The 14,425-nt window shown below is 39.4% G+C and overlaps 1 protein-coding gene across 1 annotated transcript; it reads right to left on the reverse strand.

Annotated features, from left to right (window-relative positions):
* Positions 1 to 10,654: 10,654 nt before the first annotated feature.
* On the reverse strand, positions 10,655 to 11,458 carry LOC121864070 (serine/threonine-protein kinase pkn2-like). Its single transcript, XM_042362971.1, has one exon. The coding sequence runs from the start codon at positions 11,456 to 11,458 to the stop codon at positions 10,655 to 10,657; it is 804 nt and encodes a 267-aa protein (XP_042218905.1).
* Positions 11,459 to 14,425: the final 2,967 nt, after the last annotated feature.

The following is a 14,425-nucleotide window of genomic DNA, read 5'->3' on the forward strand; positions in this document are numbered from 1 at the left end:
GGGTTTTTTTCACAAAAGAGCTCTTGTTACCATGGATACCCAGCTTACATGTATTATTTTGATGTATGTGCGTTCAAAAAGATAATATCTGTACTTTGATACCCTACATGCTAGTATAAATGGATATTTAATAACTCCACGAAGTAAAATCGTTGTTTTATACTTTTCCCCAAAATAAGGTGCGAAAACAACAAAAAACGCTGTTTTTCTCCAAAAACGCAGCAGCTGCGGCAATTAAGAAATGGATTTTCAGATTCGGCATAAAATTCTGATTCAGAAACGACCCTCAAACCGTTTGGCCTCAGACACATGATTAAAAGTGCCTGGGCTCTTGGACTAAAAGGTTTATCACAAGTTTACATGCCGAGTGTTCCGGTATGGGTACAGCATCACTAACTTGCCAGATGTGTCTGTATCCTAGCCTAATTCTGACCATGACTACATCGCATTGCCTGATTCTGTCCTTATGCTGACCATACCAGTACCTCTTGTCACCAAATTTGTCATATTTACTAATATTACAACTACCAGGTGTGTCTGCATTTCTCTGTTCTTCTAGATCAGAGTTCATGATTTTGACTGAATGTTCTCAAGTACAGTATTGGACTGGCCAAGGTCTGAAGTCCCTCCACCCACAGGTTCCTCTCGACCAAGAGCCTTGGAGATTGGGATGACCTCCACACTAGTTGGGAGATGGATGAAGGCCAGTAAACTAGGGTAAATTCGTGAACACAGGCGTTGGGAACTAGCCACCTACTCTGGGGCCCAGCCAACGGCCCAGACGTTCGCCCTCATTCCTTGGTAGCCCCTATCCTCACCATGACCCCGCCCAGCTGGTTTTCCACCGCAGAACACCACCATCATTGGGCCCAAAATGGATTTACGAGGAGCTAAGCCGAAGGGCGAGGTAGGTGCAACGGCGAGCCCGGACCGTGCTGCTCCGTCTGCACTTGATAGGTTGTGTTACGACCCAAGGAGCCCTTACCCTCTCTGTATGAGTCTTGAAGCAGAGACCACGAACAACCCTGGTTCACCTCTGTTCGAATCATCCCTGTCGCCACTCCCAAAGGTTGGTGGGAAGCCGGCAGGGTAGTGTGAGCCAGTTGGCCACACGGTTACTCCCCGCCTAGGTGGGCTGCTCCCCTGGGACTTGGCTGTGGTGCACCCTGTGTGTGTCCTCAGTGTTGGGACTCCATTCCCCTAGATCAACAGAAGGCTGACCATTGACAGGGAGAATAGATCTTCTCAACCTCCTCTACCGTGTGTACTGTATTGTTTCTCCCTATAAACACGTTTCAGCCGGTTCTTCCCTCAAACACATATGTGGATATGTAACAAGGTGGTATTGGTAGTGATCTTGGTATAGGTATTTGTATACATAGTTTTAAGTGATGTGTACTAATTTCATAGTTTATTGTAACGTAAAGTGTGATCGTTTTTTTCTTGGTATTATTTTACTTTCGGACATAGCGCCCCAGAAAGTTATAAACTACTGAAACATTTAGATCTTGTTATTCTGAGCTTTTTGTTCCCCATAAATACATGGCGGAAATGTCTTAATAGCGATACAGTTGAATTTAATGTATTTTAAGTAGTTTTCGGTCTTCGTCTGGGAGATGTTCTCTGTGCATCACGCATGCGAAATGTTGACCGAGGTATCGTTATTGCGAGAATTTTTTCGTCCAAACGCATTTGATTTTTCCAAAGGAAGCATCCCAGCTACGATTTAAATTTATAAGAAACTATCAGAATCGCCGCCCTCCAGGCGGCTCATCCGCTAGGCCACGGTACGACGCCACCCTCCGGGAGGCTCCACATTGTCTCACTGTTCAGTCCCCAAAACGTCTTCTTCCATCAATAGTTCATTAATGGTGTATGTAAGTTTCACCATGCAAAGTATATTTGTTTAGCATTAAAATGTTAGTATTTGAGTGTCTAATCATCACTACATATAACATCATCCATCATCACTACATATAACACCACCCATCATCACTACATATAACATCATCCATCATCACTACATATAACACCATCCATCATCACTACATATAACATCATCCATCATCACTACATATAACATCATCCATCATCACTACATATAACACCATCCATCATCACTACATATAACATCATCCATCATCACTACATATAACACTATCCATCATCACTACATATACTTACCATCCATCATCACTACATATAACCACCACCCATCATCACTACATATAACACCACCCATCATCACTACATATAACATCATCCATCATCACTACATAACACCACCATCATCACTACATATAACATCATCCATCATCACTACATATAACACCATCCATCATCACTACATAACATCATCCATCATCACTACATATAACACTATCTACATCATCTTTCACATATAACACCATCCATCATCACTACATATAACACACCCATCATCACTACATATAACACCACCCATCATCACTACATATAACATCATCCATCATCACTACATATAACACCACCCATCATCACTACATACAACACCATCCATCATCACTACATATAACACCATCCATCATCACTACATATAACACCATCCATCATCACTACATATAATATCATCCATCACTACATATAACACCATCCATCATCACTACATATAACACCATCCATCATCACTACATATAACACCATCCATCATCACTACATATAACACCATCCATCATCACTGCATATAACACCATCCATCATCACTACATATAACACCATCCATCATCACTACATATATAACAACATCCATCATCACAACATAACACCATCCATCATCACTGCATATAACACTATCCATCATCACTACATATAACACCATCCATCATCACACATGCATAACAACATCCATCATCACAACATAACACCATCCATCATCACTACATATAACACCATCCATCATCACTACATACAACAACATCCATCATCACTACATATAACAACATCCATCATCACTACATATAACACCACCCATCATCACTACATATAACACCACCCATCATCACTACATACAACAACATCCATCATCACTACATATAACACCATCCATCATCACTACATATAACACCACCCATCATCACTACATATAATATCATCCATCATCACGACATATAACGTCATCCATCATCACTACATATAACATCATCCATCATCACTACATACAACAACATCCATCATCACTACATATAACACCATCCATCATCACTACATATAACACCATCCATCATCACTACATATAACACCATCCATCATCACTACATATAACACCATCCATCATCACTACATACAACAACATCCATCATCACTACATATAACACCATCCATCATCACTACAGATCGACCAAGTTGTTTCCGAAGATTCTCGTGTGAACTACACACACACACACACACACATATATATATATATATATATATATATATATATATATATATATATATATATATATATATATATATATATATGTACATATATATATATATAATATATATATTTTTTTTTTAATGGACGGAAGGAGCAACTCAGAAATAGGTATAATGAACTATCTAGGAATGTTAATAAAAAATGTAAGGAAGACAAACAGGGACTTCGAAATCAGGCTAACAAGAGAATCCAAGGCGAATCCCAAGGGATTTTTCCAGGTATATAGGACAAAGGTCCTGGACAAAGTGTGGTCTTTAAAGTCAGAGAGAGGGGAAGTGATCGATGATATTGAGAAAATAAGCAAAGCATTAAACCGCTACTTCTTATCAGTTTTCACAGAAGAAATTCGCGAGGAAAATCCAGAGGTGGAACTGATATTTAGGGTAAATGAAGAAGAGTAATTAAAGAATGTCACTATCAGAAAAGGGGATGTTCTTAAGAAGATAAATAAATTAAAGACCAATCCCCAGGGCCGGATGAAATTTTCCCTAGAGTTTTGAAAGAATGTAAGGAACAGATTAGTGGACCCCTCGTAAATTTATTTACCAAATCATTAGACATGGGAGTTGTGCCAGTCTTGTGGAAACAAGCAAATGTAGTACCCATATTCAAAAAGGGAGACAGAGCATCAGCGTCAAATTACCCGCTTATAAGTCTGACGTCAGTGGTGGGGAAATTTCTTGAATCATTTATAGCAAATAGCCTCCGATCGCATTTAGAGAAAAACAAATTAATCTACGACTCTCAACGTGGGTTTACAAAGGGAAAATCTAGTCTGACTTTTTTAAGAAATTCTTCGAGGTAGTAGATAATGGCGATAATTACGATGTTATTTACCTAAGACTTTAGCAAAGCGTTTGACAGAGTACCGCATCAGAGGCTTCTGAGAAAAGTTAAGGTTCATGGTATCGAGGGGAAGTTTTAAATTGGATAAAATCATGGCTCAACGATAGAACACAGAGTGTAGATGATGTTAAATCTGAGTGGGGCTGTGTAACCAGTGGGGCTCCCCAGGGGTCAGTACCGGGCCCACTCTTGTTCATAATCTGCATAAACGATCTAGATACTGGGATGAGCAGTGACATAAGCAAGTTTGCGGATGACACCAAAATAGGGCGGCAGATTAATTCAGGGCAGCATCCAAATGCACTACAGGAGTATTTATATAAACTGCAGGGGTGGTCAGAAAATGGCAAATGGAATTCAACACCGCAAGTGCAGCATATTTAATATTGGAAGAACAAATACTGTCAATGTATACAGCCTTAACAACATCAGCCTAGAGAAGTCGACTTGTGAAAGAGACTTAGGGGTACTTGTAAGCCCGGATCTACGGCCTAGAAAACGGTGCGTTAATGTTCGAAATAAGGCAAACGGAGTATTGGGTTTTATATCTAGAAATGTCAGTAATAAGAGTGCAGAGGTCATATTGCACCTAAATCTTGTGCTCGTCACACCGCACCTCGATTATGCGGTTCAGTTTTCGACAAAAATGATGGTCAGATTCGTTTAAAACACCAACATACACTGGAAAACACATTGGTCAACCCCTAGAGACTCGTGTGTCCTAAAGTAAAAATTTACCTTTTTCTTTTTGTATTAATTTGTAAGTTTTAATCTTCATCAGTAAATTGTTTAATTTTGGTTCCCTTTTTATAGACCTTCTTGGTGACCGCCCAGAAATAGGATATTTCTTTAGACCTGTATGGTCATAACATGCAGTGGCACTTGCAATACATAACAAGTTCTCCCTTAAAGTACCAAGCACATTTTTCATCCCTTTATACTTGAGATCGTAACAGGTGGGGACCTTGACAGGATCTAAGAACAAGGGTAAAGTTGTATTCATTTTTGTGCCTTCATCATAACGTACTCTCAGCTGTCACAAGGAGTGTTGATAGTTTTATATCACTTTGTATACGTCCATCATGTTTCAGTTTTAATATCACTTTACCTTAATTGTACAAAAACTTCTTATTTTTTACTTAAAAAGTAGCATTCCGTATTATTCTTTATAGGTTTGCATTGTAATTAGTTGATATTGCTTGGGTCTGATGGACCTTTTTTGCTAAATTTGTCATTATAACCACACGATTGGCAGAAGCAAGTTTTAATGTTCGAATTCTCAGTCGGTAAGGAATATATCCGGATTCGTTTTCTCATATCCTTACGACTCGTGTAGTGAGGAGGTGAAACGCTCGCTCTACGTCTTCCGCTTAACTTGTATTTTTGGGTTTCATAACGTCCTAAGTTTAAGTTGAGAAAACCTTAGTTTGTTGTCTACTTAGCATACAAAACTATCGTAGACCTAGACAATCACCACCATTGTGTTTGTAAGTAAATTAGGGAATCGACCGAATTTTTATTTTATGCTGTAACCCTTTTCTCTTTTCTACTTATATTCCTTGGGATTGTTCTCGTGTTATGACATTGGTCAGGCATAGTAAGATAACACAACGATAAAGGTTGTCCTTGCTATCACTATTCTGCCTCGTTTCTCTGCTCTTTCGATTAAGTATTTGTGTAATGGGGGGATTTAGAGGCAGAAAGTATAGATAGAATATTTAGTTGTGGGATGTAAAGAGAGGAAGTGTGGTAGCGTGGCCGGCTAGTTACTTAACCTTGATATTACGTTCTTAGGGAGAATCTTCTAAACCTAACCTCTAATGGTACAGCTATTTATTATTCACTCAATGACACAGACACATTAATAGCATATTATATCGAAGTTACTAGGACATTATATTTACGTTACTAGACACAGACTCTCGGACACCACATGAAACGGCTACATTTCCCACCGTAAGTAACTCACCCTATGGATAGCTCTGACAAAGACTCACATGTGACCTGAGGGAGGCCCAGCAGGTGCTGCTGAACTATGTCTTCTATGGGAGACCCTGCTAGCTGGAGACGCGGTGCTAGGGAGGAAAGTCTCCCTCCCCACCTGAGTAGTGACGAGCGTGACTCCGTCGATAGTGTTTTGAAAATCGTCGGAATATGAATGACTGAATGAGAATGACGCGTGGAAGAGGGTGCAGAGCCTATATATTGGAGATCTCCAGCCGACAGATGACCTCTCCCAATTAACACTAAACTGGTTAGATCTGGACAGTTGTGTTTGCCCAGGTGTGTGGTCATTTCCCAGGTCGGTAATGCTTCCTAATTATTACCGCCCAGGTGTGTCTTGGCAAGGTATGGTTTCCTTAACACGGTCATATCTCACTGTTAACTTAAGTACTTTGTGGCCTTGCCTCCTGGGACAGGCCTTGCTGTCACTGTAGGCTGTGCACCTTATGGGTGTACACCTTCTCATCAATTTCAATTTCAATTTCAATTGTTTATTCCTTGATAGAGGAAGCGGGATCCTAGTGCTGTCACTAGGTACCCCTGTACAATAACACCAGAAGCATCTGGCAAGTGTGAAAAGTATATACAGTATAAATATTATAAAGGGGTTTACTAAAGCCTAAGGAAGGAAGGATTTTCCTTTAACACATAATCAATATTATTTACAAAATATCTGGCCAGTATTGGGAGGATCATCGTGTCTCCGTCAGGGGGTCGTGGAGTGGTGGTCCAGCAGGCGTCACGGAAGCGTTGTGTGTGGGGACATCTTAGGAGGTAGTGAATAAGGGTGCGGCTGTCGGGTCTTCTGCATAACGCACAAGAGCGTTGCTCAGGGGATGCGGGGATACCAATCTCCCAAGCAAAGTCATACCCAATGATGATATGGGCAGCAATCACGTCCCCCTTCCGCGACCCTTTCCCGTAGACGTACGAGAGGTCAGGAAGTTTACGGAGGACATCGTACCATGTGGGCGGGGAGTCCAGGGGGATGGCTGCTTCCCGAGCTTCTCTCTACCTTCTCATCTACTTACTGTTATATGTGTTGTATTTCTCTGGGCTGTAAGCTGTGGTCTGATAAACATTCATTCCATTTGCTTTTCTGAAATTGACTGGAATTTTTAATGTCATATCCTGACTGAAATGTTACTCACTTAAGACATTTTGGAACATTTTCGTTCTTCTAGTCCCAGTTAGCGAGTGGAAGTTTTGACGTCAACCTTAACTTGTCCCCGAAAATTTTAATATTTCATACTTGTGACTGGTTAGTGGTGACATCTTAACTTTATTTTTATGTAATTAACTTTCGCTATCCAGTGTTAAGTTTAAAATGGCCTCTAAACAATTTGAACTAAAGGATTTTTGTGAAAACCATTTTTTTGACAAACTTAAGGATCGGGTAATCAAAAAGTTTTTTAACATTCCGTTCATCAGTTCAGTGACTGAAGAAGTACTTAAAAATACCGTTGTTGGGAGTTAGCGTCTACAGGAATTCCTGAGGAAACTACCATTTGAGGTTTTAATTCCCATGAGTCACTCATTTCAAGTTGATAAAGATGACGTGGCAAGCGTGACTAGAGTAAGAACAACCACTTCATGGTCCGCTGACAGACTTGAATTTGAGAGAGAAAAGTTGAGAGCCGAACTTCAAGGAAAAGCAGAAAGACGTTTTCAATTGGAACTTCAACTCGCTCTCCAAGATAAAGACATAACTTCAGTTCGAACTTAAGAACAGGGAAGTGCAATTAGAGCGTGAAAAACTCGAAGTAGAATAAGTCGAAGTAGATGATAAACGTAGTTCTTTAAACTTAGCAAAGAATATTTCGTTAGTCCCCAATTTTAATGAAGACGATCCTGACAGAACTTTCCGAACATTTGAGAAATTTGTGGAACATTCAAAATGGCCCAAAGAGGAATGGACCTGGCGTCTCCAGGCTAAGCTTGTTGACAAAGCTGCACTCATATTTTCAAATTTTGACACGGTAGATGATTACGAATTAGTCAAGAAGAGAATTCAAGACGCTAACTCGATAACTCCAGAAGCATATAGACCGATTTAAGTCCTACACCAAAAACCTTGCCAGTACTTGCGTAGAGTTCCTTACTAACAAACTTAGAATGTGTAAAAAAATGGCTCAAAAGCGACGGAAACGACCACGTTCTTAGAACTTATTACACTTATTGTACTGGAAGAGTGTAATCAGAAGTTACCTTTTAATATCTTGATGCTCGTAGGGAAAAGAGAGCCAGAGCTCATAAAAGCTTCCCAAATAGCCGATTCTTTCGCTCTAATACAGAGATCTTTTGTGAACAGAGACAGAAATAAGCCATCCAATGTAAAGTCCTCCTCTAGTGAAAGCCCTGGTTCCGCTGGTGGTAAATCGAACAATGGCAGTCAGAACCCCTTTTTAATATGTTCCTATTATAGAAAACCTGGTCACACCATAGAGAAGTGTCGTGATCCTAAATGTAAAGCAGGTCAAAGGAAAAGCCCGACTAACCCTTCCCAGGATAAATCTGGAGAAGCCTTAAAGAACCTTAAACCTGTGACCAATGTAAACATACTAGCATCTCAAAAAGTCCTCAATTCTTAGACACGGGGGCTGCTCAAAGCATCTTATTCAAAGAAAGCCTTCCAGGAATTGAGAAAGGGTAAACCGGAGAGTGTGATTCTGCAAAACTTGTCTGCTTAACCCTTATTAAGCCAAATTGTCTTGAACTGTGATATTGTAAAGGGCGAAGTCAAAGTTGGCATCAGAAAGAAAGAACTTCCCATTAAGGGGCGTAAGTTTGATTTGGGGAAATGATTTAGCAGGAAGTTTAGTGGTTCCAAACTTAAAAGTTGTTGAAAAACCATTGTCAAAAAGCCCCACTGAACGGTTGGATAAAGAGAAACTGCATCTCTTTCCTGTATGTGCAGTCACAAGATCCCAGAAACCCCACTTGCAAACGTTCTCCCTTCAGTTCAACTCAAAGCTCAAGATGATGGTCTCGCTTTGGCTAAGGGTAGACTCGTTAAAGTAGACGGTAAACCCTCTACCAAAACCACTTGTTTTTATTTAAGTATTGGAATCTTGATGAGAATGTATAGACCTCCAGAGTTAAATAACTTAGATACGTGGTCTGACACATCAAATTGTAGTACCCAAGTCGATTCGTAAGTCTCTGGTGGAGTTGGCCCACGAGGGACTTCCGGACGTTTAGGAATTATCAAGACAATAAGAAACTACTTTAACATTACTATTGGCCGGACATAAAGAATAGCGTCACTACGTTTGTATAATCTTGCCATGTATGTCAGGTGGTGGGTAAACCCAACCAAGTCATTCCTCCAGCTCAATTAAAACACATTACTGTAGTTTGAGCCATTTGAAAAAATTTTAATTGACTGTGTAGGCTCTCTGCCCAAACTCGTAAAGGAAATCAATATGTGGTGACAATGTGTGCTGCCACACGATATCCTGAAGCCTACCCTTAAGGTTAAAGCGTCTTATTTTGCACTACCTCGAGAGACGTAGAGTGTGGGGCAATATGATAGAGTTGTATAAATGGAAGTCCGGGATAAACAAAGTGACATTACAAATTGTACTCGATCTATCCAACCAGGAGCGAAATCGTAACAATGGTTTTGAATTAGGCAAATTTAGATTTAGGCGCGAAATTGGTAAACATTGGTTTGGAAATAAAGTAGTGGACGAGTGGAACAAGTTACCAAACACCATCATTAACACGAATACGCTGGATAGCTTCAAACAGGTTGGATGGATATATGAGCAATAGGGGTTGGGTGTAAATGGGACTGCCCAGTATGGGCCGATAGGCCCGCTGCAGTTTCCTCCATTCTTATGTTAGGCTGGGTTAGGTTAGGTTGTTATGTAATGCTCTGGTAGGTTGGTTTGGGTTGAGTTATGTTTGGCTGGATTGGGTTATATTCGGTACAAGTCTTCAGGTGATCTGTCAACTGTGGTAGAACATCATTAGTCACGCTCATGTGTAAAGGATAAAAAGTCAATTTCTGAGTTGTAGGTTAAAATTTATTTATTTATTTATTTCATTTATTTACAGGTACAATGCAAAAATGAAACTATTACTATTCCTACTAAACAGTAGTAGCTGTAGAAGGGGTAATGGTGTGTTTATGTCGTACAAAGGCTGTTGGTGCGTGGAGGAGGAAGAGGAGAGGTGGGTCGAGGAGGAGGATATTCATATTGATAATATTTATATTTAACCGTTTATTTAACCATAATAATATACAGAATGGACTATTGTGACGGTATTCACATGGCTGAGCCAAGTGAGAGCATGAGCTCTCAGTGGCATCTGATATATAGGCCTACTGTACATGTTGTATCACTGGTGTGTCTTGGAGGGGGAGAGCACCTCAAGGGAGAGCTCTTCGAGGGACTGCTTAAAAACGTCAATCACCTTAGCGAGACTTGGGCGGTGCTGTGGGCTGCGGCAGAGCATTTTCTTGCACAGGTCTTTAACCCCTGGCGGCCAGAGGTTGTCAAAGGTATTTTGGGTGTCGGAGATCATCACTGCAAGCGAATAAATGTCGCTGGCCGGGGTGCAGGGTTGACCTTTAAATAGCTCGGGGGCGTAATGGCTCCCGTACGGGTTGCAGCGTAAGGTCAGGTGGCCACCTTCGACTCTTGATAAGCCAAAGTCGATAAGGTGGGAGGTGAAGGATCCATCGGGATTCTTCTCCAGCAGAACATTATCCCCTTTAATGTCATTATGGATGATACCCCGGCTGTGTACCTCGGCTAGGCCTTCAGCTATGGGTAGGAAGAGGTTTATCGACCGGGTGGGAGATAAAATAAATAAGTTATCGATAATGTCGTACAGTGATTGACCCTGGCAGACTGAGAAGATCATTACCGGGTAATCGAAGCACGACCCCAGCAGGATGGGGGATCCACCAGCGCCATTTACTTTTAAATTGTTTTCTATCTCACTTTTAAAGATGTTGTTGACGCCATGGCTTACTCCTATTTTAGCGCAGGCAGGTCTGTTGAAAAACTCTCCCAGCAATACTTCGCCACTGACCCCTTCGCCCAAAATACCGGTCTTATTGAATAATTTTTGAAAGTCGGCATAACCGAACTCCACCAGGTGTGATCCCTCTTGGTAGCTAGTCATCTCTTCTGCCATCTTATTTGGAAAGTTATTGAGATGAAGCTAATGAGGTAAACTTTTTTTTCGGGGGGTAAAGTGTAACTGAATATATAATACGGTTGGAATTTTCACATGTGACAAAAGATTCACAAGAAAAGAGTGACATATAGTATAGTGATAGTGATGTAATGTTCTGCTGTAGTGTAGATGTGCTGTAGTGTAGATGTAATGATATTGTAGTTTATATCTGGTGTAGCGATGATGTAGTCTTATATGTTGTAGTGAAGATGTTGTAGTTTTATATCTGGTGTAGTGATGATGTTGTAGTTTTATATCTGGTGTAGTGATGATGTTGTAGTTTTATATCTGGTGTAGTGATGATGTTGTAATTTTATATCTGGTGTAGTGATGATGTAGTCTTGTATGTTGTAGTGATGATGTAGTTTTATATCAGGTGTAGTGATGATGTAGTTTTATATCAGGTGTAGTGATGATGTTGTAGTTTTATATCTGGTGTAGTGATGATGTTGTAGTTTTATATCTGGTGTAGTGATGATGTTGTAGTTTTATATCTGGTGTAGTGATGATGTTGTAGTTTTATATCTGGTGTAGTGATGATGTAGTCTTGTATGTTGTAGTGATGATGTAGTCTTATATCTGGTGTAGTGATGATGTAGTCTTGTATGTTGTAGTGATGATGTAGTCTTATTTCTGGTGTAGTGATGATGTAGTTTTATATCTGGTGTAGTGATGATGTTGTAGTTTTATATCTGGTGTAGTGATGATGTTGTAGTTTTATATCTGGTGTAGTGATGATGTTGTAGTTTTATATCTGGTGTAGTGATGATGTTGTAGTTTTATATGTTGTAGTGATGATGTAGTTTTATATCTGGTGTAGTGATGAGTGTAGTCTTATATGTTGTAGTGATGATGTTGTAGTTTTATATCTGGTGTAGTGATGATGTTGTAGTTTTATATCAGGTGTAGTGATGATGTAGTTTTATATCAGGTGTAGTGATGATGTAGTTTTATATCTGGTGTAGTGATGATGTAGCCTTGTATGTTGCAGTGATGATGTAGTTTTATATCAGGTGTAGTGATGATGTAGGTTTATATTAGGTGTAGTGATGATGTTGTAGTTTTATATCTGGTTTCGTGATGTTGTAGTTTTATATCAGTTGTAGTGATGATGTTGTAGTTTTATATCTGGTGTAGTGATGACGATGTAGTTTTATATCTGGTATAGTGATGATGTAGTCTTATATGTTGTAGTGATGATGTTGTAGGTTTATATCAGGTGTAGTGATGATGTTGTAGTTTTATATCTGGTATAGTGATGATGTAGTCTTATATGTTGTAGTGATGATGTTGTAGGTTTATATCAGGTGTAGTGATGATGTTGTAGTTTTATATCTGGTGTAGTGATGATGTTGTAGTTTTATATCAGGTGTAGTGATGATGTTGTAGTGGTGATGTAGTTTTATATCTGGTGTAGTGATGATGTAGTTTTATATGTGGTGTAGTGATGATGTAGACTTATATGTTGTAGTGATGATGTAGTTTTATATCTGGTGTAGTGATGATGTAGTCTTATATGTTGTAGTGATGATGTAGTCTTATATGTTGTAGTGATGATGTAGTTTTATATCTGGTGTAGTGATGATGTTGTAGTGATGATGTAGTCTTATATGTTGTAGTGATGATATTGTATTTTTATATCTGATGTAGTGATGATGATGTACTTTTATATCTGGTGTATTGATGATGTTGTAGTGATGATGTTGTAGTTTTATATCTGGTGTAGTGATGATGTAGTTTTATATCTGGTGTAGTAATGATGTTGTAGTGATGATGTTGTAGTTTTATATCTGGTGTAGTGATGATGTACTTTTATCTGGTGTAGTGATGATGTTGTACTTTTATATCTGGTGTAGTGATGATGTTGTAGTTTTATATCTGGTGTAGTGATGATGTAGTCTTATATGTTGTAGTGATGATGTAGTTTTATATCTGGTGTAGTGATGATGTTGTAGATTTATATCTGGTGTAGTGATGATGATGTAGTTTTATATCTGGTGTAGTGATGATGTTGTAGTTTTATATCTGATGTAGTGATGATGTTGTAGTTTTATATCTGGTGTAGTGATGATGTATTGATGTTTCAGTAATGATGCTGTTGTAATGATGGCGGTGTTGACTTTGATGAAGGGATGATGTTGCAGTGAAGATTTTTATGGTTATAATGTTGTGATGTTGTAATGATGTAGTAATTACGGTGTTGTAATATGTTGTAGTGATAATTTACCTGGCTGTATTGTCAAGGAATATGTATAATTTCTTATTCTCTGAAATATTCTTAACTAGTGCTGTAGCGAGTGTATGTGTGTAAAATAATCCTAATAGGATTGGTGGTAGAAGTTGTTGTAGTGTACTGTAAGTGGTGGTAGTTGTAGTAGTGTCTGGTAGTAGCAGGGGGTGGGTGTAGTTGTGTGTCCTCCCTGGTCTACAGTGAATTTGGAGGAGACATACTCAGTAGGTGGGAACAGGAATTTAACAGTGCATCTGTGATTATGGTTAACAAATTTACTGGCAAAGCTTATAGTACAGTTCACCTATTCCGAGTAATTCAGTCAGGTTTTGATACTGAGTGTGCTATCAATTCTCGCTGAATTAATTTTTTGCCGATTATTTAGCCAGAAATACAATTAGCGGATAGTAACAACTGTTAACATGGCTGAGCCAGTTGAGAGCCACCCATAACATAGGTTCATGGCGTAATGTACATTATTGCGTTGCGTTTGGCATAGTGAAATATTATATGTGAGCAGGACTGGTACTTGATACATTAGAATGTTTCTGTATGTATTTAGATATTTTTGCAGCTTAATGTGGGAGTTGTTTACTATTAGTGTTAGGCTTTTAGTCCCCTAGGGTATGGAACTTTGTCAGTCATTGGCTGGCCTTGGAGGTGGAAGGACGTTTGAGTTTGTCGGTGGTGGAGAC

Source organism: Homarus americanus, unplaced genomic scaffold (assembly GCF_018991925.1).
Source record: "Homarus americanus isolate GMGI-L3 unplaced genomic scaffold, GMGI_Hamer_2.0 scaffold23683, whole genome shotgun sequence".
In the NCBI taxonomy this organism is placed as follows: Eukaryota; Metazoa; Arthropoda; class Malacostraca; order Decapoda; family Nephropidae; genus Homarus; species Homarus americanus.

Excerpts from the sequence above, each read along its gene's own strand:
- LOC121864070 (XM_042362971.1), bottom strand. The coding sequence starts at position 11,458 with ATGGCAGAAGAGATGACTAGCTACCAAGAGGGATCACACCTGGTGGAG.